Source organism: Lolium rigidum, chromosome 1 (genome assembly GCF_022539505.1).
Source record: "Lolium rigidum isolate FL_2022 chromosome 1, APGP_CSIRO_Lrig_0.1, whole genome shotgun sequence".
NCBI lineage: Eukaryota > Viridiplantae > Streptophyta > Magnoliopsida > Poales > Poaceae > Lolium > Lolium rigidum.
Window position 1 is genome coordinate 154,820,473 of NC_061508.1, and position 25,320 is coordinate 154,845,792.

Consider the following 25,320-nt stretch of genomic DNA (forward strand, 5'->3'; position numbering starts at 1 on the left):
GGCGCAGAGTGCCGAAGCGACGCAGCTTTGCGGTCGGCGGCGCGTTTGAGAAGACGCATCGACACGGGGTCGGCGCCGGGCGGGCCCGCCCAAACGTCCGCCGGACGCGGCGGACGTTCCGGATGTCCGCGAGACGCATCCGAGGCGCATATTTGGGCCAGGTTTGCGTCTCCGCGGACGGCCCGGTCACTTTGCGTCGCCCCGCTGGAACAGGCCCCAGACGCATTTCCGGTCACGGCGGACGAAAACGGTCGCTCGCTGGAGATGCCCTTAGTGGTGGTCATGCCAAACAAATCAACTCAAGTTTATTTCCATTTGGTAGTTGCATGCAAAGATTAGTATCCAATTTTAAAACTAGAAATTAACCAAAATCAAACTAATTAGAAGATAATTATTTTTCAACTCAAATTTTTTAATAACTTAAAATTTTGGGTTATCACATCTTATAGAGCACAAAATGTGAGTTTGGTTCGTCCGAATTTTGTGCAGTGGGAGAAATTTTCAGAACCAATGCAGGGTTGAGAAACAATCACGCACACTCTTTTACAGAAATAAAAAATATACATATATTGGGTACCCTTAACCCAACAAAAAATCTCAATCGGCAATGACTAGTCAGCACACATGTCGTGGACTTGTGCCTAGGCAAAAGACCAAAAGTGAGCCAGCTCTTTAATGTCATCAAGGGAGAAAACAACAGCTAGCAGCCCCTGACCGGTCCTGTTATCCCTGATATAGTTCTCTAGCATATCTGGCCTAGCTTCATGGATCAACATATGTTTTTCTGGGTACTTTGTTTTTTACTTGTGCGCATTTGAAAATAACTCTTCATTCTGTCATCTATCCTTAAATTTCTTCAGGCCAAACATATTTAACTTCGAAGTTCTTTGGAGGCGAGCTTGCAGAAAAGAAGTTGCAACAACTTCTTTGGAGTGTGACATCCTGGTCCAAACCTCAGTAGGATTAATAGAATACTTATATCAAGTTAGTTACCAACAAGTTATAACTTCTTAGTGTTGGTCTTAGGAGCCAGTTTAGAGATCTTGTAGAGTTGCCAGGGGTAATAGGTTCGGACAGATGATCGGGATGTTATATTTGGTATCAGAGCCAACCCTCTAGTTACACGGGTGTGTACGGGTTGGAGGGTTTGGGCATACGACGCATAAGTGGTGTGGCCTATCACGGCGCACGGCATAGCACATGTGCTAGCACTGGACGTACACAGTACACACGTGTGTCAAGAGAGGAAATTTCTAGCTTGGATTCATCGACGAGGACCAAACTCACATTTAATCTCCTCTTCAGCCGGTGCGTCAGTCAAGGCAGCTATCCTCACCGGTGACCAGCCACCACACAATGCTTCCGACCACGGCGGCCGCCTCAGCGCCTCCGCCGCTACCTGCCCCGGCGCCTGGCGAGCCGCACGCTGCCCTCTTCCTTGCCCTGGGCTACATGCGCCTGCCCGAGCTGCTGGCCTGCTGGCGCGTGTGCCGCCTCCTCGGCGAGGCCGTCGCGGGGGACACCCTCCTGTGGCGTCGCGTCGCGGTGGAGCCGCCTCTCAGCAACCGGGTGACCGACGAAATCCTCGCCAAGTTGACCGCGAGGGCGGAGGGGACGCTGCGGTCTCTGCACCTCGTCGGGTGCTTCCGCGTCTCTGACGCTGGCCTGCTCCGCGTCGTCGAGCAAAATCCCCGCGTCACCGAGGTACTGTGGAATGTTTCTGGCGCGTCTTTGTTTCATCTTCAAGTGTGTGAGACTGTGAATTGGCGAATGAGCTGCATGCTTGGGCGCGCGCCTTGTGTTTGTTGTTATGCCTGGTGTTGTGGTTGCTTAGGTTCCTCGTACTAGCTGAACTAGTCTGACGCCTAAAAATGTAGTACTAATTTTAAACTTGGACATGATGTTGACAAAGGAGATTAAACTTGGTCTTTGCTGTATATGATTAATTATAGGCAAGTAGCAATGCCCGTACAAGCTTCTTCATGTGCATCATAGAAGAGATGGCAGTTAGTTGGTAGTTGTTGCTACTTGCGCTAGGCAAAGCGTTGCCCCTATCGGGCAATAAACAACGCATAGCTGGGCATCCCTTGAGAAGCTTTGGCAATGTAGAACACAGCAAAATTTAGTACTCCGCTACTTCAGCATCAGAATTCTCATCATAGCCTAGTGACGTGAAGAAATTCTAAATACCAATGGAGTAGAACCAATACAGGCATGCTTTTCCCTAATTCTTTCTTCACATATTTCCTTGAGTTGAAGTTTTTTTCTTTCTTAATTTTTGAGGTTCCACTCTTGTTGAATGACAACCCTGTTCTTTGTTCTCTTCTTGATATCGCTTCTAACTTCAGTTATTTCTTCAAACTGCTTGTCCCTCTACCGGCAATCTTTTTATTTTTTGTTAGTACTTCCTTAAGTAATGAGCATCCTACATTTCTTTAATTATGTCTTCAAACTTTCTCAAATTAATAAATTATTCACCATTCAGAAGTTTTAGTTTCCTTATTTTTTGCGAGAGTTTCAGAAGTTACATGACTGGCAAAAGATTCTACTAAACAAAAAATTACTAGCTTACAGTATTGTTTTTTTTTTTGCCAAAATGAAAATTGGTGCCTATTTTTTACAAATTTTCCATAAGAAATTCAGCTATGCATTCTTAAACCACTGCTTATTCTTCATTTCATTCAGGGAACTGCAACACTTAACTACATCACATCATGTATGAGCATCTCATTCCACAACTGAATTATTGTTTTATACAACATATTCTACTACTCATAAATTTATATCAAAATGCTCTTTTTCCCCTGAAAATTGACAATAAAGTCTTAGCATTTCCACGGTAATGCACGAGCACGACACTAGTAAGTACTAATTTAGCGAACTCGTAGGACAGAGTGTAGTGTTACTGGAGATCATTGAGGCATTGTAGAAGATCTGCGTTGTGACAGATTATGGCTCCTCCAATTCATGTCTACTATTTGACACCAACTATCCATGTCGAAAAATGAGTCTAACGAGGGAAGAGCCCCATGGAATTATCAACATAATATTGATGCTCTCAACAAAAGAAAAGGTTGTTGATTGGGGACATAGGATCATGAACTCTGATTCGATTTGTGGAGCACACTACTCAATCAACTGTGAGTGCTGCATAGCCTAGTATGCTGGTTATTTGCTTTGGTTTCCATCTGTGTGGTGATTCCCCTAGATGCTGACATAATGTTGACTGCAGAGCTTTGGTTATCTCTTATTTGTCGCCTCAAAAGAAAAAAACAAAGGTTTCGCTTCCTTGGGTTTCTAAACGTTGCTTCTAACTTTAGTTGTTTCTTCAAACAGCTCGACCCTGTCTCTGTCTTTTTGTTAATACTTCCTGTCTCCCTGTTCCTGAAGAAAATTGCATCACACATTTCGTTAATTATTTCTTCAAACTTCCTCAAATTATTCACCATTCAGTAGTTTTGTTTTCCTTAATTTTTGCGAGGAGGTTCGAAATTTCCACGACCAGCACAATATTCTACTGAACAGAGAATCACTAGGTTAAAGTATTGTTTTTTTTTTGGCAAAATGAAAATTGGTGCCTGTTTTTACCAATTTGCCTGATGAAATCTGACTATGCATTCTTAAACCACTGCCTCTGCTTCATTTCATTCATTGAACTGCAACATCACGTCATGTATGGACATATCAATCCACAGGTCAATTATTCAAAACATTCTATTTGGCACAAGTTTTTACTGAAATGCTCAGTGTCCCCTGAAAATTGACAATAAAGTCAACAAGTCCACTGTAATGCACGAGCACAACACTAGTAAGAACTAATTTAGCAAAGGTCGTAGGACAGAGTATAGTGTTGCTGAAGATCATATTGGGGCACAGTAGAAGATTTCAGTTGTGACAGAGATTATGGCTGCTCCAACTCATATTATACTATTTGACACAAACTATCCATGTAAAAAATGAGTCCAACGAGGAAGCCCCATGGAATTATCAATATAATCTTGATGCTCTCAACAAAAAGATAACGTTGCTGATTAGGGAGATAGGATCATGAACTCTGATTCAGTTTGTGGAGCGCATTACTCAATCAGCGGCTAGTGCTAGGTAGCCTAGTATGCTGGTTAATTGCTTTGGTTCTCATCTGTGTCATGTTAGTTTTATGGTGATTCCACTAGATGGTGACATATATGCTGACTGGAGAGCTATGGTGATCTCTTCTTCGTCGCCCGGAAAGAAAAAGAAGGCTTCGGTTCCTTGGGTTTCTAAACAATTGCCATTCAAGCGTTGCTGATGCCTTCTAATTCCATTGCAAAACGTGCGGCTCCTTCTACACTAATGCTTCTTTAAACTACATGTCTTCAGCCCCTCCCATGAAGTCTCTTTCTTCACTCTTGTCATCTTGTGTGATCCCATTGCTGACTCCCCAGTTACCAATCTATGTTGGTGCCGCTGGCTAAATCTGCCTCGATGGACGATATGTTTTGATAAAAGTTCCCACTTGCTAGTGCACAAGATATATATAAACAAAAGTCATCAAAGCTGGAAGGTTATAATTTTTTCCTTTTTTCTTTCTAAAGATGCTTAGGCCTGGTTTATTCATCGACTGATGCACACGTCATTGTATTGCATAGTTTTTATTATATTCACGAATAAAGATAAAAAAAGATACACACACGGGTTCCATCTCGTAGAAACAGGGTTACAGTCAGCACTTATGAATTACTAATCGTATTTCTAAACCGCCAGCCTAACCGTCTGAACAAACCCCGTGCGACCATCACAAAGTGGTGGCACTCAAAGTCCAGAAGCTCCCGAGCTTCTGTACACTGAAGTCAGGACCGTACGGATACAATAGGTAGTTTTCTTCTTCTAGAGTACTCTTTTGTATGTTATTGTTTGCATGATTGACTCTCTTTTATAAAACAAACGTAGCCGCCACTGCCCACTACCTTTAAAACCTTTAAGATCCTAGACAGGGAGAGAGAATAGTTGTGATTTGAGAACCACCTTAACTACATTTCTGAATGAACTTGAATTTACCATGATTTTCATTGTCGTCAACTTAGTGCCATTGAATGCTTAATTTACGTACAAGATCCATCTCATCGTGCAGTGTTTTCCTTTTCCCTTTTCTTAAATCGCACAACTTCTGAGAAACCAACGCAGATGCAGAATTCCTCAAGGATACAGTATATGGTGTTTATTATATATAGTATGAGGTTATAGATTCTGCCGGATTCCTCTCCCTCACTTTCCAAGGGAATGGGATTTCTTAACGCTTTTTTTTTTTTGCTTACTTTGCTCATGGTGATTGTGACTGGGTTAGGGTATGTACGGTCGATATTGGCATTAATACGTAGAAATATACAGTGTACTGATGGGTCGTTGATAGATTTTCCTTGGAAATGCTTGCTTATTTTTGGCTATGCTACCTTCGACCTGGCTGCTTTCCTGGGGACATCAAGCCCTATTCATTGCATATTATCCAGTTGCATTAATTTAAATTTCTGTTTTTCTTCTGTAACGAATGATCTCAGTTAAGAAATTTGTAGATTACTAAAGTGCAGTATTATCGATCTACGGCCAAAATTAGGGTGGTCAGTATTAATTTACATGAAGTTTATTCAGATATTTATTTTGTATTTTCAACTACATAATCCTGAAACTGAATGTTGCTGGTATGCAGCCTTTTTCTTTTCAAACCAAATCGTACTCACCAGATACCAAAAGTTTTGTCAAAATAGGATTCTCCCTAGCATACTGGGAACCAGTTTTGAGTTACTAATGTGGACCCGTTTATTCCAAAATCATGATTATTGATCCCAACATCGTATGGAACAGTAACGGGCCTGTTAAGGTGCCCCTGTTGAATTGTTGCAGTGGTTTTCGAGTTTCTAGTCAATGTGAGAATGAGAAATACTTGCTTGACTTTATTACTCTATGGAATCTTGAAGTCACCTTAAGCTCTGTTTTTTGATCATGTTCTTTAGTTTACATAATAGATGGATACTAGCCTTTACAGTTCTTCTATATTTGCTTCGTTGCTAATTTGTCATTTGTGGATAATACAATTATGGTTATATGCCCGTGATAAATTCTACATAAAACTATCTACCGAGGGCTTTGCTCAGTTCCTCCTATGCAGTAGCTGCATGGAGCCATGGACCTCTAGATGCATTTGATCTAACTTACTCTTAATTTGCAGCTCTATGTGCCCACATGTACAGGCTTGACTGGTGATGGGGTGGTGAAAATTGTTCAGCTTCTGCATGAACACAAGGGAAATATAGACCATCTCCGACTCAATGGTATTAGCAGGATGAGTAAGCATCATCTTGATGTTATTATGTCTCTGATGTCCAAAGGTAACCCACAAGTACAGCAAGATAGAAGCCCACTCTTCTACAACCATAGAGCCCACGAAGTGCTGAACACCAATGATGAACGCCCTATTGATGTTGATGTCTGCCCATTGTGCACAAACGTCAGGCTTGTGTTTGATTGTACGAAGGATGAATGTAGGTATGTACGTTGTGATCCTCTATCAGATCTCTTTGTGACTTACCGTAGCACTTTATTCGACTCGTTTTCATTGTTTTGACTCTTCATTTGTCCTGCTGATACAAGATTCATCTTTGATTTGTGATGGTCACAAGAGTCAGTGCTCATAGCTATTGCTCCCCCTTTTGCTCTCTCCTGTGGTTGTGGAAGGGGTAGCTGACTTGGTCATGTCTTCTTTTGTGAATAGCTTTTTAAGTAATGGTCCCGAAGCTCACTTATTTGCCCTATGGGCTACATGAAAGCAACATGGTTTTATAATTTGTTTCATCGCTCTTGTCTTGAGAACAACTGCAAACACTTGAGCATTCTTGTATGGCTGCCAGACTAATGGCTTTGACCTGAAGCTGATTATTATAAGGTCTGGGTACACCTCCATATTGATAATTTGGTTATATTTCAGGAAAGTGAAGCATAGCTTGCTGCGGTGTCGAGGCTGCTACTTCTGCATTACTAGATGCGAAAAATGTGGTGCCTGTATCAGTTCGGAGGATCGAACCGAGGCTGATCTTGCTTGCTCAGACTTTATGTGCTTGGATTGTTGGCTTACGCATGCAAAATGTAGCAGCTGCAACCGGCCTTACTGTGAGCGGCATGAAAATTTGATGGTCCCTTTGTCAATGCCTGGCCAGTTTTCATGCCAGCGTTGCGCGGAGCTCGGTGCATCACTGGAGAGTCAGGAAGATGGCTATTAGAAGTGAGCCCCCCCCCCCCTCTCTTATGTACGCTTGTGTACTTAGTGGTTAGATATGTAGGTAGAGTTTCTATAGAAACATTTGGTATTGGATTTTACTGAAGCTCGAGCTTACAGGGCTGAACATACTATGATGCTGAATTATCTACTGATATTCATCAGATGAAGCGCCTGCAGATTTCATGAAGCCGTGCAACTTATTGTCTGTCCAATGGTTGCAACTTATTGTCTGTCCAATGGTCGCAACTTATATATGCCAATGAACGCCTTAATTTTGCTTTTTTTTTTCTTTCTTCGAAATGGGGTACTCCTGCCTCTGTATTAATTGATGCATACGGGCCAAACGGCTCCTTATTAAAACAAGTCACATCAAAGCAGTACACAATTATTACAGCTCAAGGATCACTTAGAGTCTCAACATGGATAAGCCATCTAAAAAGCTAGAAGAAAAAAGCGATGGAGCATCATGATGCGACTCTCTTATCAGACTGACAACCGTACTGGTTGTAGAAATCATGTGCGACCGTTGCCAAACGGTTGCACCAATATCCATGTCCTGACGTTCCTTCGCCGACTGTAGGAAGGACCACGTATGTATCCAATGTGTGACTAAAGGAATAACCTGCATAAAATATGGAAAGCTTCTTTTTTAAATATGAAGTCACAACGGACCGTTCATATAGCTTACAATAAAGCGCACACATCAACTCTAATTTGGCCTTCATGTTTTTTTTACCACATTTAACCAATTTCCAAACAAATTTGAGACACTGGAAGGAGGAGGTAAATTAAATGTCATATAAATAATCCTGCAAATAACTTTGGAAAAGGGCATGAAAATAATAATGTTGTATTGTTTCCTCTTGATCACAAAAACTACATTTAGTGCAACCATGCCAATTTCGTTTGCAAAGATTGTCTTTGGTTAAAATAACTTCCTTAGGGAGGAAACACACAAAAATTCTGATTTTTAGTGGAACCTTGATTCTTTCAAATATATTTCCTAAGATAACCTATGTGTCCATTAAGCAAGTCTAGGTACATTGATTTAACACTGAACAAAACAGAAGTAGTTATCGACCACCTAAAGACATCTTCTGTATCCGTCATTTGAAACATCATGAGGACCCATCTATCCCATTTGTTCCCTGATAAAATCTCCCCAATCCTATGTTCAGAGGTGTCGAACCATCACATGTGCTACCGTAACATTTGTATGGTTAACAATGTTATAAAGAGTCATATATTGATCCTTAAGAGGCAAGTCCCCTAGTCATGCGTCTTTTTAAAATCTGGCATTTTATCCATTTCCTACTACAAGAGACCCTCTTATGAAAAACTCATCTTTGACATTCATTAAACGTCTTAATTTTGCTGGTGATATTTTAAACTATACAGTATAGTTGGATGATGGCGCACCTAATCACCCACTGAACATTTAGCCCATTGAAATATGCACCCGTATGTGCATTAAGTTTTACAAGCTCTGCTCTATTTTTCCTAAAAGATGTTTTTTTCTTCAGACTTCAGTAAAATCTCAAATAAAAATCAGAGATAGGTGAGCACAAAATCTAGCAGTTTTTTATCTTTGTTATTTGTGTTTGTTTCACCATATTGATCTGATGTAAGGTTTTTTAGTCAGCCAATGGCCCTTCAGGGCCTATCCCTGTTCAAAAAAAAGGTCAGCCAATGGAGTCAGATCATTTATTAAAAAAATAGCACCGATTTATATTCTCCTTCTTGAAACTAAATGTCTAGTTGAATCTGAATGTGGTCATTTACTTAGTGCGCAAAGTAGTTTCCGAAAGAATAACACTCCAGGGTGTTAGAACATACAATCTCCTTGAATGATGATGTAGCCATGTAGGTATAGCACTTTGTTCGCATCACTGAATTTACAATACTGGTCGACATTGTTCACATTGGGCGCGTTCCCGGCCGTTGAAAATAGGCTCATGCTGTACACACCACGCATGAAGCTCGATAGGAGTACCAAATTTCAGTGCTTGTTCCTCTTTGATGTGAAGTTGGAGATGGATTTTCCCATCTCATGCTCAAATCTGCAAAATTAGCTGTCGACAAGCATCGCATTTCACGAGTGCCATCATCGTGGAATTTCTCCCAACCACTGACCACACAGGTTCCCAAAGTTGAAAACAGAGCTGATGAACACGTGGCAGCGCTCGATTCGTGCCCAAACAAACAAATTCACACAAAAGGAATCTGTAACTACTAGTGCTACTGTTACACCCTTCACCAGTGAGTTGGAAGGCAAGGCAGCAGCTGGGCCGTTCCATCTGTCCAATCCGCTGCTCCTTGCCATGAACTCAAGTGAAGGCCACCCCTTTCTGCGTCCACCATAAAATACATCAGCTACGTACGCCATCCTAGGACTACTAAGGGCATCTCCAACCGGGCGACCCATCCCGTGCCCGCGCGTCCGGATGGGTCGAAACGGACAAAATCGCGGCCCAGCGCGCGGATCCATCCCTAAAACGGATGGCCGCGGCGTCCGGGACGACCCAAACCCGGCCCAAATCTTGGACGAGTTTGCGTGGCCGCGGACGCGAAAGGCTGGTCGCTCGCGTCCTCCCTTGTCCGCCCCTGGCCCGCCCTGTCCGCCTCCCAAAACACAAGCCCGTCGCACACATCTCCCCACCGCTCCGCCGCCACCCACGGACCGGCGATTTGGGAGCGCGTCGACGCCGGCCATCGTCGTCGAGACGCCGGCAAGCGGGGCGGAAGCATAGGTCGAGGTCCCGCGCTGCTTTCGCCGCGTCGTAGCGGAGTCGGAGGACGCCGCCGCCGGCGCTGTTGTCCTCTCACCGTCGCGACACCTCCCGCCATTCGCAGCTGCGCCGTTTCCGCCGGAGGTGAGCTCTCTCGCACCGTGTTTCCGGACCGCACGTCGTCCGAGACGGCCGCTTCGCAGGTCCCTACAGAAGCATTTGGATCGCCTCCGCCTGAGAGGTGTTCGTTCAAATGCTCGAACTAAAATGTGTTCCTTTTCAGATCATGGTGGACAGCGACGACGAATACTTCTTCAAGAACTTCATCGACACGTCGTCAGAAGAGGAGTCCGACGACGAATTTTTCACGGATGCTGCGCTGCTCATCCACGAGCACATCGTCTCGCAAATCCCCGTGCACCGGGGGTCCTTGCCGGGGCGCGCGGCCGCCTTGGACCGCAAAAGAGAACGCGGCCACGACCAGCTCTACAACGACTACTTCAAACCCAATCCATTGTTCGTGCCGTCCTTGTTTCGCCGTCGTTTTCGGATGACCAGGCCGCTGTTCCGCCGGATAATGGATGGCGTAAAGATCTACGACGACTACTTCGTGCGAAAGTGGATGCAATTGGCAAGGTAGGCCTCTCTTCGTACCGAAATGCACGGCAGCGATTAGGATGCTCGCATATGGCGTTGCCGGTGATTTCGTAGATGAGTACACGCGCATGAGTGAGTCAACCGGCTTGGAATCGATGTACGGGTTCTGCGGAAGCGGTGATCGGTTCGTTCGGAGAAACAGTACCTCCGGCAACCTAATGCAGAGGACACAGCTCGTCTGTTGTCGATCGACGCGTCCGGGGGTTTTGCTGGGATGCTTGGCAGCAGAGACTGCAGGCACTGGGAGTGGAAGAACTGCCCCTTTGGTTGGCGGGGGTATACGGCTGGCCATTCGAGGGGTGCACGGTCATTCTTGAAGCTGTTGCTTCCCATGACACATGGATTTGGCACTCATTCTTCGGAATGGCTGGCTCGCACAATGACATCAATGTCGCTGCAGCGCTCTCCGGTGTTTGATAGGCTAGCGTACGGTCGGTCCCCGATGTGGATTTTGAGATCAATGGCCACCACTACACGAAGGGGTACTACCTTATCGATGGTATCTATCCACCTTGGGCTACACTCGTGAAGACAATCCGAAACCCCAACTCGGAGCAGGAGGCAAGGTTTGCCAAAGAGCGAGGAGGCAGCCCGGAAAGATGTCGAGCGGGCGTTTGGCATCCTCCAAGCTCGTTGGGCTATCGTCGGACACCTCCGCGAGCCTCGGGATGTGCAAACTCTGTGGGAGGTGATGACCGCTTGTGTAATCATGCATAACATGATTGTTGAGGTAGAGCGGGATGATTCACTCTTGGTTACTCCTCAGCAAGGTGCTCCGGCATCATTCCAGGACATTCTTCATGCGCACCATGAAATTCGAGATCTAGCTGTACACAACCAGCTTCAGGCTGATTTGGTCGAGCACATGTGGCAGCACGTAGGCAACAATGCTGCAAACAACAATGATGAAGGAAATCCTGAAGCCTGGAGCATTTGTATCGTTTTTTTCATTTTATTTGAATAATACTTTATCCTTGATTACATGGACTATGTAATGTGTAATACATTTTGAGCATTTGTAATATTTTATATATTTTATATAATATTTTTTTGCGTTTTTCTAGTGAATTTACAAGAAAAACATACCATAGGGCGCCGCGACCTAAATCTGCCACGTTGGGCGCAGCGCCCGACCCAAACGGACGCGGGGCTCCGTTCGCGCGTCCGCTCGGGCACGCAAACGACCCAAAACGGACGGTCCAGCGCGTCAATTTGGGTCGCGCGGTTGGAGATGCCCTAACCACCAATCCATGCCACCCAAATACACGACATTTACATGAGCACTACCAACGTCCCCGAGCACACGCGTCCGGAGACAGACCGGGGTTCGCATGCTGAGAGCAACAGCGGAAAAGGGGCTGGATCTGTGACCGCAAGCGATACATGTGTCATGAGCAGCTATCTAGGCACGATCTTGATTCTTGCATGAGCCACTACCTCCTCTCCAAGAGAGAGAGGAGGCGTTGGTTGGGAGAACACGATCTTTGGACCACCCCCTCCAAACCCAATCCATCCACCCAACATGGGCGAGTGACTGGTGATCCAGCTCTTTCTTTGTGTGGAACTTATCAAGTGGCTTTGCGTTGGCAGTGGCACCTGGCCCTCCTCCATCTTCAGGGTGCTCCTGGTGCTTTCACCCCTTTCACTGTTTCACATTCCCCATGTCGAAGAGCCTAACAGCTCCCATTTTTCTGAATCGTGCAATGAATAAGGTTGCACAGCTAGCACCAAAACTGCATCTGTGATATGATAATCTCTGAACCTAGCTTTTCCATTGTTTCTGACTATCTCTACATCTAGCGAGTGCTGGTGGCGACACCGAAACGCGGTTTACCGACGGGTCTTTTCCGAGCCTTGGATTTCCCAGAGAGCGTATCGTCATGCTGATGCTAACATCTGCTATGCTTATTCTATCCTGACTAGATACTGCTTTCTAGGATGATATCTGCATTCCTACCCTGATTTGACCCGGGAGTTCACATTAAGCACGACCACAGCTTGCTTGCTCCAAAAGTCAGTCAATAGATGAAGTAAACCGCTAGTTCTTTTCTTTATAAACTTCAGCAAAGAGAGTTGATCATTCTGGAATGGGTGAGTGGATCAGATTAATCCAAGGTCAAGAGGTCAGCTAATAGAACAAAGTACAGGCTAAATGTCTGACCAGCTGCCCGCTATTATCCACACACAAAATAACGCAATGCTCGTTTTTTGTATTTAGCAGTCATAATCCAGAGTCTTGCAGTACTCGCAGTCTACTTGTAGGAACAGAGCCAAGACTTTCGGGGGCTTTGCTTGCTAGCCCAGCGCAAATCTGTGAAGACGTCATGGGAAGCTCCATTTCTTGACAAAAACAAGTGAGAGCATGTGTTGACCTTTGTGCGGATGGCATCATTCAAATTTTGCAGCTCGCTGCTGCAAACTGCCAGATTTTTGTCAAACCAGTAGAGTGGACTGCGGCTGCAAACCTCTGAATTTCTGACCAAAGCTTGGTACGTAGTGCCCAACATATATGGGCATTTCGTCGGTGTAATTTATAATATTCAGGAGAAAAAGGAGGGGCATTTTATTACATCCATGATGGGAAGCAAGGAACCATTTTGTCTGAAGGTGTACAACAATGACTGAATTTTGTTATAGAAAGAAGAACAATGACCCAACACTTGCAGGGGTCAAGATTTTACGGTAACTGCTCAATCTGAAAAACAAAGAAGGTGTAATGTGTAAAAGAACGAACACTAGTCAGCAATGAAATATTCGCGTAGAATACATCGGGATTGATAGAGAAATGATGTAAGATGGACCTGGGATAATCTTGTTAAGAAGACACACCAGAGGAAAGGAAAGGAAACAAAAGAAAAGAAAAGGCAAGGAGGCTTTGTAGTGCAGCACTTGCAATTGCAAAGGAAGCAAAAGGGACCCATGAGCAGCAAGCTCCTGCCGCAGTTTGGCACGTAGGCTCACACACTGCCGACGAACAGCTCCCTGGGCCCGTCGCACAGCCTCACTGAAGACAGGGGTACGGAGTGAGGCACACGATATCCTGTGCGATGACTGTTTGCAGTTAGTTGTTCACTTGTCTCTAGCCCGCTCTCGGCTCTTCCCATTCCTCGTTATAAAGGGTAGGTGAGCATTGCTTCTTGTTCCTAGTAGTCACTACTACTCCTACTCCATCACAATTCACATCAACTCGCCACGTAGTACCTACGAGCGATCAGAGGTGAGAGAGCAATGGGGAGGCAGCCGTGCTGCGACAAGGTGGGGCTGAAGAAGGGGCCGTGGACGGCGGAGGAGGATCAGAAGCTCGTCGGCTTCATCCTCGGCCACGGACAATGCTGCTGGCGCGCCGTGCCCAAGCTCGCCGGGCTGCTGCGCTGCGGGAAGAGCTGCCGGCTGCGGTGGACCAACTACCTGCGGCCGGACCTCAAGAGGGGACTCCTCTCGGAGGACGAGGAGAAGATCGTCGTCGACCTGCATGCCCAGCTAGGCAATAGGTGCGTTGCTGTGTCCTCCCAAAAATATGCACTGCCTTCTTAATTAGTACTATAGTTTAACTAAAGTTTATTTCACAAAAATAAATAAATTAGGTGGTCCAAGATCGCGTCGCACTTGCCAGGGCGGACGGACAACGAGATCAAGAACCACTGGAACACGCACATCAAGAAGAAGCTCAGGAAGATCGGCATCGACCCGCTCACACACAAGCCACTCCCGGACGCTTCTCCTCGGCACCAGCCGGAGCAGAAGCTCCCGGCTCCGGAGGAGAAGCTTCCGGTTCCGGAGGAGAAGACGGAGACGGTGGCAGACCAGAGAGACGAGCGCGAGGAGCAGATCATCCTGACCAAGTCACCCGGTTTCTGCACCGACGAGGTGCCGATGCTCCTCCCCGACGAGATGGTGGTGCCATTGCGCGACCCACCTCCGCCTCTGGCGCCACCGGCGTCCTCATCAACGATGTGCACCGCCGTCTCCACGCCGACCACGTCCTACTGCTCCTCCTCGGCGTCCACCGGCTGTGAAGACGACACCCTGTTCCCGATCGCGGAGTGGCCGGACACCGCGTACCTGATGGGGCTGGACGACGACATGATCGCGGCGGCGTCGGCATCTTGGGAGGACTGCCTGGCGCAGCCACCGCTACAGCCGTTTGCAGAGGACACCTTCGGCGCGTACATGTACCAGAGTAGCAGTAGTGCTTCGTTCGACCAGCAGGAGGCGATATGGAACAAGCTGGAGCTCTTCTAATTTACTAACACACCCCGCTCAACTAAATTTTACAGTGTTTAATTTGTAACTAATACCACTGCGTTTTCTGGTTAGCTCTAGTAATTAGTACTACTATGAACCTGAATAGTAGTGCAGTGCGATGTGCTTATCTTCGTTTTACAGAATTCGCTTACTAGCCTAGACTGCTCGAGAGAAGCACAATACCAACAACTGAAGCTAGGAGAAAGACAGGGAGTGTTTATCTTCTTTTTCATGTCTTCCTTTTCAGCCTTGTCTTTCAGAACTCACTACTCTCATGTAATTATTTGACAAACACGGTGTAGACGAAAAGGGAATTGCACTTTCCTTCGTCAACGCAATGCACAGGTAGGGGGAAAAAGTTGTGAATGAGCAGCTGCTCATTGTACACCCACATTTTCTTTTGACCTTTTCTTGTTCACATCTCTCAAACTATATAAAATATTGAATTTAAAACTTTGCAAGTCACGGAAACATAACAACTAGTATGTAAGCAAAATAGTTCTTGTCACCGTCGTAGGCACACACCGATCTACCGAGAACCAACAATCATAACACAAAAACGACACTGAGATTTGTTAACATAGTTCGATAAACTTGCTACTCTACGGAGCATAACTATGGGCGCTCTCCCCATTCGTAACACCGACCATCTTGGGCACTGACATATGCCACCGGATCCTATTGCTCTCCTGCTACTATTAAATCGTCATAGGTTACAAGTGTGGTGCCACCTAGCTCATTATATGGGAAGCCCGGGGATACACGTGTTCGACTCCAACACTACTTGTATCATATCCTCACCTATTACAACACAAGTCCAAACGTAACCCAACTTGTACACTATATTCAACATAAACTGATCAACAGTTCCGAATTTATGCCATAAAAAATTTGAACTATTTCCCCCAAAATTTAGTTGTTATGTTTCAGTGATTTGCAAACTTTCAAATTCAAATATTGTATGATGTGAGAGATACAAAAAAAAAGAGAGAGATTGTTTGAGAGGGAAAAAAAGTTAGAACGGATCTTGATGCACCTATGAACAAACGAGATAGAGGTACTCCTCTCGAACCACAATTGTGTTCCTTGTTGCAGAGAGTTTGTGTGTATATATGCATGAAAGAATACTAAGTAATACCTCCATTCCAAAATATGTGTTACATCTTTGTCTAAATACCTTCTTGAAATAGGCTTTCGGCCCGCTATATTAATATAGCAACCAACCGATACAACACGCATGTTGCGGCCGCAACACAACCAATCCCAGAAGAAACAAAAGAGAAAGAAAAGAGAAAACAATGCCGACACTGGCAGCTCGACAAGGACGAAGGAGACTCGCAACCGCTGCGCCCTCCAGAGAGTTTCACCACACACCTAGCATACAGAAGCGCCGCATATCAAGCAACACCTTCAACAAGGAAAGCGACGACGATCCCGCTGCTGCCCGGACTAGTCCTAGGGTTTCCCCGATACACGGAAGGGATTGGGGAGGAGGTACAACCGATGCCCTTCAGGAAGGCAGGGCGACACCCACAGGCGTCACCGCATCGGTGTCGGGCATGCCGACAAGGATTTCTCCCGCCCACCAAACCTACAAACCCGTACGATTTGATGTGCTCCACCTAACTTCCGCCCACCAGCACACGCCACCGCAATCTTGAAGCCATCCTCGCCAGCTCGTTGTGGTCACCGGAGCAGGGCCTGGACATAGAGAAGAGAAGCAACCGGGTCGGGGGTAGCAGCACCTCAGCCATGCGAGAGGGAACTACCTCCACCGCCTTCACGGTAGCCGACCGGACATGGCAGTGAGGTCAAACCAAGCCCACACTGGCCCGGCCGGGTCCAAATAGGCCCGCAAAGTCCCTACTGCCAAGCTGCAGCAGGCCGGCCGGAACACCTCCTCCACCCAGCCACCGCCACCGAGCCTTCTCCACCTCGAGGGAGTTCCGCCGGCGCGCCAGACGCTGGCCGCCCGCCCAGCCCCTCCGAGCCGTGAACTGGGCCCAGATCTGGGCCGAGCAGGCCTGCATCGCACCCGCCCGCGTCGCTCCGCCGCCAAGGGACACGCCGCCGCTCCTCCTCCCACCCGACGCACGGATTCCACGCCGCCGCGCCGGACCACCGCCCGCCGAAGAGCACCGTCGCCAGCCCGAGGTCCCAACGCCCCCTACTGCACTGGTTGGATTTTTTACTTCGTCTTTGTTCTGTCTAAATACCTTGTGAGACTTATTTTAAAACAAAGGGAATATGTTGTATAAATATGTGTAGCAATGCAAGTTAATTTAAATGTCTCGTGTGCATGTTCAACTCAAACATAGAAGTTACCCTAAGAAAACTTTGACACAAAAATCTGCCTTGTAGCTTTGATCATCCTTGGAAGAAAATTGAAAGAAAAAATAAAGCTTAGTATCATCACGCATGACGTATGGTGGCCATGCTTACCCGCGTGACCGCACCCTCGCATCAGACAGGAAAGCCTGGCTCGTAGCGAGATGTCATGCAACAAGCGAGCTGACCGGATACCAAATTAAATTTCATGACATATGAGCGTTTTTTTTTTCAACCGTTCGTTGCTCGTGGTCACACCAAAAGAACAATCGAGAAGGATGGTGCATTTGTAAGCGACCACGAAATGTTCTACAGCACGAACAATTGCACGTGCGTTTCTGATTTTTGTTTCACCACGACACGAAGAAATGCGTCCTTGTAGTCCAAACGAGGTGAAGTGGACATCGTGATTGTTTTCTTCAAATGCACTACTCATATCGAAACAAGCATAACTCTAACATAACAACAAATGTAAATGAGATTTTGTTTGCATATTTAACTTTCTCGCGATGAACTCTTCGAAATGAGTTTAATATTATTTTTTAAAAAAACATTGGTAGACTGTATCTATAGAGTTTTTTTTTTGTTAGGTATGTAGTCTGGATAGTATGTCTATGTATCTTGCCATATGTCGTGCTGAATTTATAAGATTCTTCAAAGTTTATTTAAATAGTACATACAGTACTACCACAAGTATATGCATATAGTGGAGATGTAAATGCGATATTTTTGGATGTTACATAAAAAATATATAGTACTATTTAAATAAACTTTAAAGGGTAAATCATGCTGGATTCATAAAGTCTTTCAAAGTCCTTTAGTGTTACACGCATGACAATGATATGTTCTCTTTTCATGTGTTATCATTGACCCAAATCTCGAGGACCGTGAATAGCAGCAACAACTATGATATGAACTTCGCCCCATTTCAACTTCACAAACTGCACGCCAAACGACGTGCCCACATACACACTTGGTGAAGGGTAACACTTAGATTTAAATCCTCAGAAACTCGTGAATTTTAGTTCAGCTTTATTATTCAGGATTAGGCTGTTTTGGGGCTTGTGTAATTATACAGATCATGCTAGATGCATGACTAAAATTTCAGCAATTGGGTCGGTCCTGAATATGCATAAACCGGTGTGAACTAGGTTTGTATCAGCGCGCTTAACTTTTGAGTTTAATAAAACACACTTTATCGAGAAAATAATGGTATGCGGACATCATCATAAAAAAGAGGTAGAGTGATGTTTTGCCTCTTGAGTGTATATCCTACCTTATTTTAAAATACATCTTTGATATATTTTGAAATATTAAAAGGTAAAATTTGTTAGAGTATATATCTGTATATTGTAGTTTCCCCATATGTTAGTGGGCTTCCTGCATATTTGCACCTGTACATGTACTACATATTGTGGCCTTTGGCCCTCTGGTAATACAACAAGCATATTGCCCTAACATGGTATTAGAGTCCAGAGTCTCAAGTTCGAGTCCTGACTTTCACAATTTATTCTAAAAAATTATCTCCTCTCCCCTCTCCTCGCAGCCGCAGCCCGCCCCGGCCCTCTGCCGCCGCCGCTACCTCTTTGCCTCTGACTCTACACGTGTTGATTTGTCTTTTAGTTTTCTCGACGTGAGAGGGGGTGTTGAATGACTTATCTTTTCGTTTTCTCGTCACACGTGAGAGGGGGTGTTGAAGTGTATAAGTAGATTACCTAGCCCTTTCCATCAGTTCGGACTTTTGGGTCAAGTGGCTAGTGCATGAAGCTTGATCTGACTGACTACACTCAGTGGATAGATGAGGATTGCCGTGCCTGGAACCCTTTTTTTGTCCGGCGCGCCCAAAACCGTTTGGGTGACGCGACTGGAGATGCTCTTAGGGACGTTAAGATAAAAATGTTTTCTTTTCGATGTAACTTCTAGTTTTGTTCGTGTGCCTTCTATTTTCTTCAATCTGATGTACAAAACAAAAGTGCATCTCTAAGTTTGTATGCATACTATTCTTCCTGCAGATTGACACATGGTTTAACGTGCAGATCCAAGAATCATTTCCCTGTATGATGCATACACAAATAAAAGATTATCAGCATTGGAGTGCTGAAATTATAAGATTTTCCTATAAATTTGGCCATTCAGTTTGGCTTAGTGCAGCTAGCTTCGTCTGTTCAGAGATTGAGAGACAGGCGACATTACATGCGCCAATCTGCAAACCTATTGCTAGTGATAAGTGATAATCAGCAACGTATCTTTCTCAATTGCAGTATGGTGATGCCGCCTGGGCAAAAATCAATCTAGAAGAGCCTCGACCTTGCAATATCGCAAAGTTCATGTCCTCGTTCATATGACAGGATCTCTGCTGCCTCTGTTGAAATAAAACGGCCTCGTTTCATTTCAGCCCCGGAATCTATCGTATGGACTGTGGAGTATATGGACAGTTGGGCAGGTATCAGATCTGTAAATTTGTGCTGGGGGCCTTGTCGCTGCTGAAGCTGATGTTCCTGGAGAGCACTAAGCTCGTAGGCTCCTGGCTGTTGTTGGTCGACAGAGCAATGTCTGTGCCGGATGACTTGCTTGGCGCGCTGTCGCAGCTGTCCAATGGGCTCTTGGACGATGGGTATGGCCCGACGGTACAAACTCTGCGGAAGACATATGAAATCTGGTTCAACGACAGATGCTATGAATGCAACAAGTTTTTCAGCAGCATTCAAACACCACTGCTTGCAAAGTACTCCTATGATCACTGAAAACAAGATTCGATTCATACCTTTCCTTCCGCTTCTCCAAGAATCGGGCAAGTGATGCTTTACGGGCTTGAGGGACAGCTGAAACAAGAACATAAATCAGCATATGTGTAAAACTTTCCTAGGCACGATCTCGCAGTCCGAACTGAAATGCGGACCGAGCAATGGACAGTGCAGGCAGGTATATGTACCCCTTGGCGTAACAGCCGCTGCAGCAGCAGCAGAAATCGCCTGCTGCAGTGGTTCAGCCGTGGATGCCTGGCTTGCTAGAGGAACAGCCGACGGCACGTCTGAAGATGCCGGGCCTGCGCTCTCATTGTTAGAGCTCGACGTGCTCTTGGAGAGAGCCATGGGTTGTGGCACGACAGGGGCTGGGCTAGAAATGGCAGACACACGAGGCACAAAGGTCTCTGGTTTCTGGATTGTAATAATCTTCATTGCAGGCGAAACCTCAGGTGCTGCGAACCTCGCATCGGCGGAAACTGGCGAATCGGATTTATGCACTGTGCTTGGAATAATAGATGCCCTGCTAGCTTGGACCAGTAGTTCATGCGCCTGGCGTAGTTAAAACATAATGATCAGTAAACATACCTACGGCACCAAATAAAAAAAAAGTTCCATTCATTCATCATAGAGGTATTACCTTCTCCATCGGGACGTCGAATACATTCACGGCGCCGTTATAGAATATGGTCATCCGCGTAGCCTCTGGGTTTCGCAGGTCCCTTTCAGTGTCAACCATCCACTAATTTGTCAGCACAATTTCTTTTGCCATAAAGAGCGACTATTTATTATGAAATCGTTCCAAGGGTGGATTATCCAGCATTAGTACCTTGGACCGTAGACACCAACTGTAGAGCTAGGCACGGGGCTGTTCATCATGAGATACTGGTTCTTGAACGGGACACCACCTGCGGCAGCAACACTCGGTAGGCTCTGCACCCTGAGCACGGGGTGGTTCCCCGAATTGAACTGCATCGGGTGGTGAAACGGCCTGGATCCAGCTTGTGCTACTCCTAGATGATGACGAGCGGGCACGTCGTAGGAATCGACGCCATGCGCGTGCGCTACAGCGGCGGCGTACTGCTGCGGGCTGACACGGCCGTCGAATCCGAACTGACTCTGCAAAAGCAAGACCGAGCATGTCAGAGTGCTGTTCTGCAGTAGCATGTGAATGGCATGAACATGACGGTTTCAGGTGGGAGGTGAGACAGACCTGATGATGATGGGGCGTGACGACGGCCGGCTGCTGCTGCTGCTGCCGGAACGCGGAGAACGAGTCCCTGGTGCCCTCCGCCGATGGCCTGAATGACATGAACGCCGGAGTGGCGCCGGCCTTGGCCTGGTACTGCCAGTGCGTGGCGGGCGGCGCTGCTCCTCCCAGGTAATCTGAAGAAACGGACAGCCCAATTCGTTCAGCGGTGGAAACATCAAGCGCAGCTTGTACATGCTGCAGAACGTAAACATACTAATAATTCTAGTGAATTGGAAATCAGTAAATCATGCACGTTGTTGGCACATGAAATTGTCGTTAACGGTGGGTTGGAACAGCTAATTGGCGGATGGAAATTACAGAAAAGTAAAGGACGAAGAAATAGGTATGGAAGCAAGAAGGAAAGGAAAGGAGCTGGTTTGCCGCGCTATCATTATCAGCCCAAATCCGCAGCCGCACAAACCACGGATCACGAGTTGAAGAAAATTAAAAAGAAACCGCGTATCGCGTGCCGAATTCCAATTGCCCAAGCAAGGAGGAACTCATCGACGATCATCGCGAGATACATACAACTGCGCGCAGCTAACGAATCAGTGGTATGACGCGGCGGAGCGAAGAGGGAGGGCACCGACCTGATTCGGGCTTGCCGCCGGCGTCCTCCATCTGGGGCTCCTCCTTGGTCCTCCCAATCGCGCCGAGGAAGTCCCTCTCCATGGTAGAACCGGAGAGAGAAAAGAGAGGCGGTCTGAAGAATCTGTTGGCACCCAAGCCTACCTGTGATCTCTTTCTCTCTATCTCTCTACTTCTCCTCGGCTTGACTTTTCTTCCCCCCACTGCTGCTTTCCTCTTTTCGTTTCCTAAAAATGTTGTCTCCCGCTCCCTGGCTTCCTACCTTATTTATTCGCGAGATTTAGGAAAAGGAAATACATATAGTAATATGGAGGTTGATGGGAGGGAGGCATGATTAGTTTTTTTTTTTTTTGAAAATGGGAGGCATGATTAGTTAGTTAATCACTGGGCCCAATAAATAAAGAGATGGGCGCTGGATGGCGTCGGGGTCGGGCCCCGCACCGCCCACGTGCTCCTGCACATGCGCGACGGCTCAGCCCAAATCCAAATGACGTGCGGGCCCGAGCACTTGAATCGAGCCGCTTTTGCTGAGCTGCCGGTGGGCCCGCGCACCACGTGCGCGAGGGGTCGACACGTGCCCCACGAGCACACGAGCCAAATTGCGTCGAGGACCCTGGATTCTCTTATCTGTGGGCGGGCGGGCGGTGGGTCCCACGCGGTATGTAGAATAAGAATTGTGTCACGAGCTGGGGTTAGTGGGGTGCCGTGTCGCTGCAGTTCAGTATACTAGACTATTCTTCTCTTCTCTACTCTCTTTCTGCTGGATCTTATATTCTTTGATGAGCCTTTGAGTCTTTGACCCACCACCATGTGCGCACGATCGATCGTTTTTCTTTTTCTACTTTTCTCTGCTTCGCTAGATTTCCCCTTCTTTTCTTTCGGCCAATCACAGCTCTATGCTTATGCTTGTGGACTGGCAGTATTTGTTTATTGGGATGACTTTCGTGGTTTGCCAGGGGCCCAGTTTCTGCCACAAACAGGAGACGCCAACTATGTTGAATAGTAGTATTACATTATCTTCACCTGACCTGTTTCACAGCGATTCCAATAACGATTTAAGGGCTCGACGCCGTTTTTTTAGGTCAAATCGGTGTGCTCTAAAACTAGCCAACCAATTTTACAAACTATCAACCTTCGTGAGATTAAAAGAATCATCGGTAAAAAAATAAGAGATTTGAAACAGATGGTGCATTTCTGCACACCCTCGCACCATCGATGCCACCAACTTTTTCTTCATGCAACAGTAAACTAGATAAACCTTTCGCCGAAAGAAAGGACAGATAGAGAGATAGCGGATCCCCTTGCGTAGACTCTAGAAGGAACAAACATTTTAGTCTCCTCTAAGTTGATCCTCACTTGGTATCTCACTGATCTCACACAAGCCATCGTGAGAGAAACCCATCGTTCCGCAAAGCCCAATCTCGTCATCATATTTTCCAAGAAAATCGACTCCGCACCGTCATAGACTTTATACATGTCCAGTTCAGCCGCATAGTACCCTCTTAATCATGCTCTCTTATTTCTTATAGAATATACACACTCATAAGCCACTACAACATTATCAGCAATGAGATGGCCTAGGACAAAAACAATTTGCATAGATGATATCACATCATGAAGGACGTCCTTACAGAGCCAACATCTTAGAAGTAATTTCTATATCACGTTGCAAAAGCTTATGGGTTTTGTGTGTGTGACTAATTCAGGGTCATCAACCTTGGATATTAAAACCATTGTAGTATTATTCCAGCCATCCGGGATAATTCAGTATTAAGTGCATTTAAGACTTGTTGCGTAATTTCTTCTCCGCACACTCCCAAAATTTCTTGTACGAGTATAGCTAAGGGTGGAATCGAGCGGAGCCGAGCCGGCTCGTGGCTCGGCTCGACCAGGCTCGTGAAATCTCGAGTCAAGACTGGCTCGGCTTGCCACTGAATATTCCTCAGAAATAGGGCTCGAGGCTTAGCACGGTGGGCTCGCGAGCATGTCGTCACAGCCCAACTAATCCCGAGCGCACACCTCCCACTACGCGATTCCTCTCCGGTTTCGTTTCGCCGCCGCCAGTCTCCATCGACGATGGGCTGCCACCATGGCACCACCAACACCGATCATCGCGACATCTTCCCATATTCCCCGCACATGGTTCCCCTCCCGCCATCTCTTCCAGATCCCCTCGGATGCACACGGCGCCACGCATCTCGGGTAATTAGAGCATCTCCACCGGCGCTCCCAATAGCTCTATTGGGATTCTAGTGAGAGAAAACGACCGCACCGGCGCTCCCATAAAGCGCCGGCATATTCTGGAGCCCCATAAAAGCGTCGACGCGCCCAAAAGGATCCCTATGCCAAGGGTTTCGATCGGGGGCGCCGGCACCAAATTTCTGCTCAAAAGATGCTCATTGGTCCACATGCAGTGAAAGCCTCTCCAAAGATTCTCCTCTCTCCTATTTTTTCTACTCACACATACTTTCCTTTAAATGCATGCATGTGCTATTGGAGCTGTGTTATGGGGGTCACCGGTGTGAAACACACTTTCCCATAGCACATATACTGCTGCCGGCGCGCCCCATATTTTGGTGTCGGCGCAGCTGCCGGTCATTTTATAGGACCCACCAGAGAGCATCTCCACCGGCGCCCCCCAAATAGTCGCCGGTAGAGACGCCGACACTTCCGTATGGAGGGCGCCGGCACTGCATCCTCTATTTGGGGGAGCTGTTCCCACACCGGCGCCCCCAAAGAGGCAGCCCCGATAGAAGTTTTTTACATAAACTAAATATGTATACTTAGAGTTTCATTTTAATGTCATTCAGGATCGAGGAATGAATAATATTTTGGGCAAATCCGAGTAAAATATTATTCACTCCTCGACCCCGGATGATATTTGAAACCTGCTTATCTCTAGCCTACTACCTACTGGTCACCCGGCTCTGTGGAGATGGACGATCGACCGGAGCTCTCTCCCATGCTCTCTCCCTGGTCTCTCCGCTGCTCCTCCGCCGTCGATCCCCCGCTGCTCTCCCCGCCACGAACTTCAAGTAGGCGGCTCTATCCGCGGCCACCGCCTCCTGACGCAGCTACTGCTCCAGCTCCTCCCGCTGCTGATGGTGATCCAACTCCTGCCTCTGTAGCCGAAGCTACATCTCCGCCAAACGTCGCCCCTCGTAGACTTCATCCTAACGGTGCGTCTCCTCCCGCTGCAACCGCCGCAGCGCAAGCTCTTCCCACCCCTTCTGCTGGCGCTCCTCCCACCGGCGCTGGCTCAGCGCCTCCACTGCCGCCGCACCTCCAGAAACTCCGGCCGCTTCTCCTCCTCCCGCTGCCATCGCTCCGCCTCCTCGAGCGCCAGCCGCTCCTCCTCCTCCCGCTGCCGCTGCTCCGCCTCCCACCGTGTCTTCCGCTGCCCCCGCGCCTCCTCGCACTCCCGCCGCTCCGCCTCCTGGCCCTGCCGCTCGTCCGCGACATGGGCCTCTACGGTCGTCGCTAGCGCCGCCTCCTCCCATGCCTCGTACTCTGCGAGCTGCGGGTCCG

General features: G+C 46.9%; 3 protein-coding genes across 4 annotated transcripts; 2 read left to right on the forward strand and 1 right to left on the reverse strand.

The window, feature by feature from the left end:
• The first annotated feature begins 1,330 nt into the window (after nt 1-1,330).
• LOC124683425 (F-box protein SKIP28-like) lies at nt 1,331-7,527 on the forward strand. Of its 2 annotated transcripts, none has more exons than XM_047217939.1 (4): nt 1,331-1,704; nt 6,203-6,519; nt 6,959-7,252; nt 7,367-7,527. In XM_047217939.1, the coding sequence occupies exons 1-3, from the start codon at nt 1,357-1,359 to the stop codon at nt 7,248-7,250; spliced, it is 957 nt and encodes a 318-aa protein (XP_047073895.1). In that variant the 5' UTR covers nt 1,331-1,356; the 3' UTR covers nt 7,251-7,252; nt 7,367-7,527. The 2 variants fall into 2 exon arrangements, with proteins under 2 accessions (XP_047073895.1, XP_047073902.1); XM_047217946.1 differs by having other exon boundaries at nt 7,412-7,527.
• Nucleotides 7,528-13,797: 6,270 nt separating this feature from the next.
• LOC124682607 (transcription factor MYB20-like) lies at nt 13,798-15,105 on the forward strand. The gene is made up of 2 exons (XM_047217259.1): nt 13,798-14,126; nt 14,220-15,105. The coding sequence occupies exons 1-2, from the start codon at nt 13,864-13,866 to the stop codon at nt 14,875-14,877; spliced, it is 921 nt and encodes a 306-aa protein (XP_047073215.1). The 5' UTR covers nt 13,798-13,863; the 3' UTR covers nt 14,878-15,105.
• A 4,549-nt stretch (nt 15,106-19,654) lies between these two features.
• On the reverse strand, nt 19,655-22,106 carry LOC124652684 (protein TIFY 6a-like). The gene is made up of 7 exons (XM_047191727.1): nt 21,795-22,106; nt 21,166-21,338; nt 20,782-21,071; nt 20,593-20,674; nt 20,141-20,504; nt 19,973-20,030; nt 19,655-19,844 (listed from the first exon to the last, which is right to left on the reverse strand). Exons 1-7 carry the CDS (start codon nt 21,874-21,876, stop codon nt 19,655-19,657), a joined length of 1,239 nt encoding a protein of 412 aa, XP_047047683.1. The 5' UTR covers nt 21,877-22,106.
• Nucleotides 22,107-25,320: the final 3,214 nt, after the last annotated feature.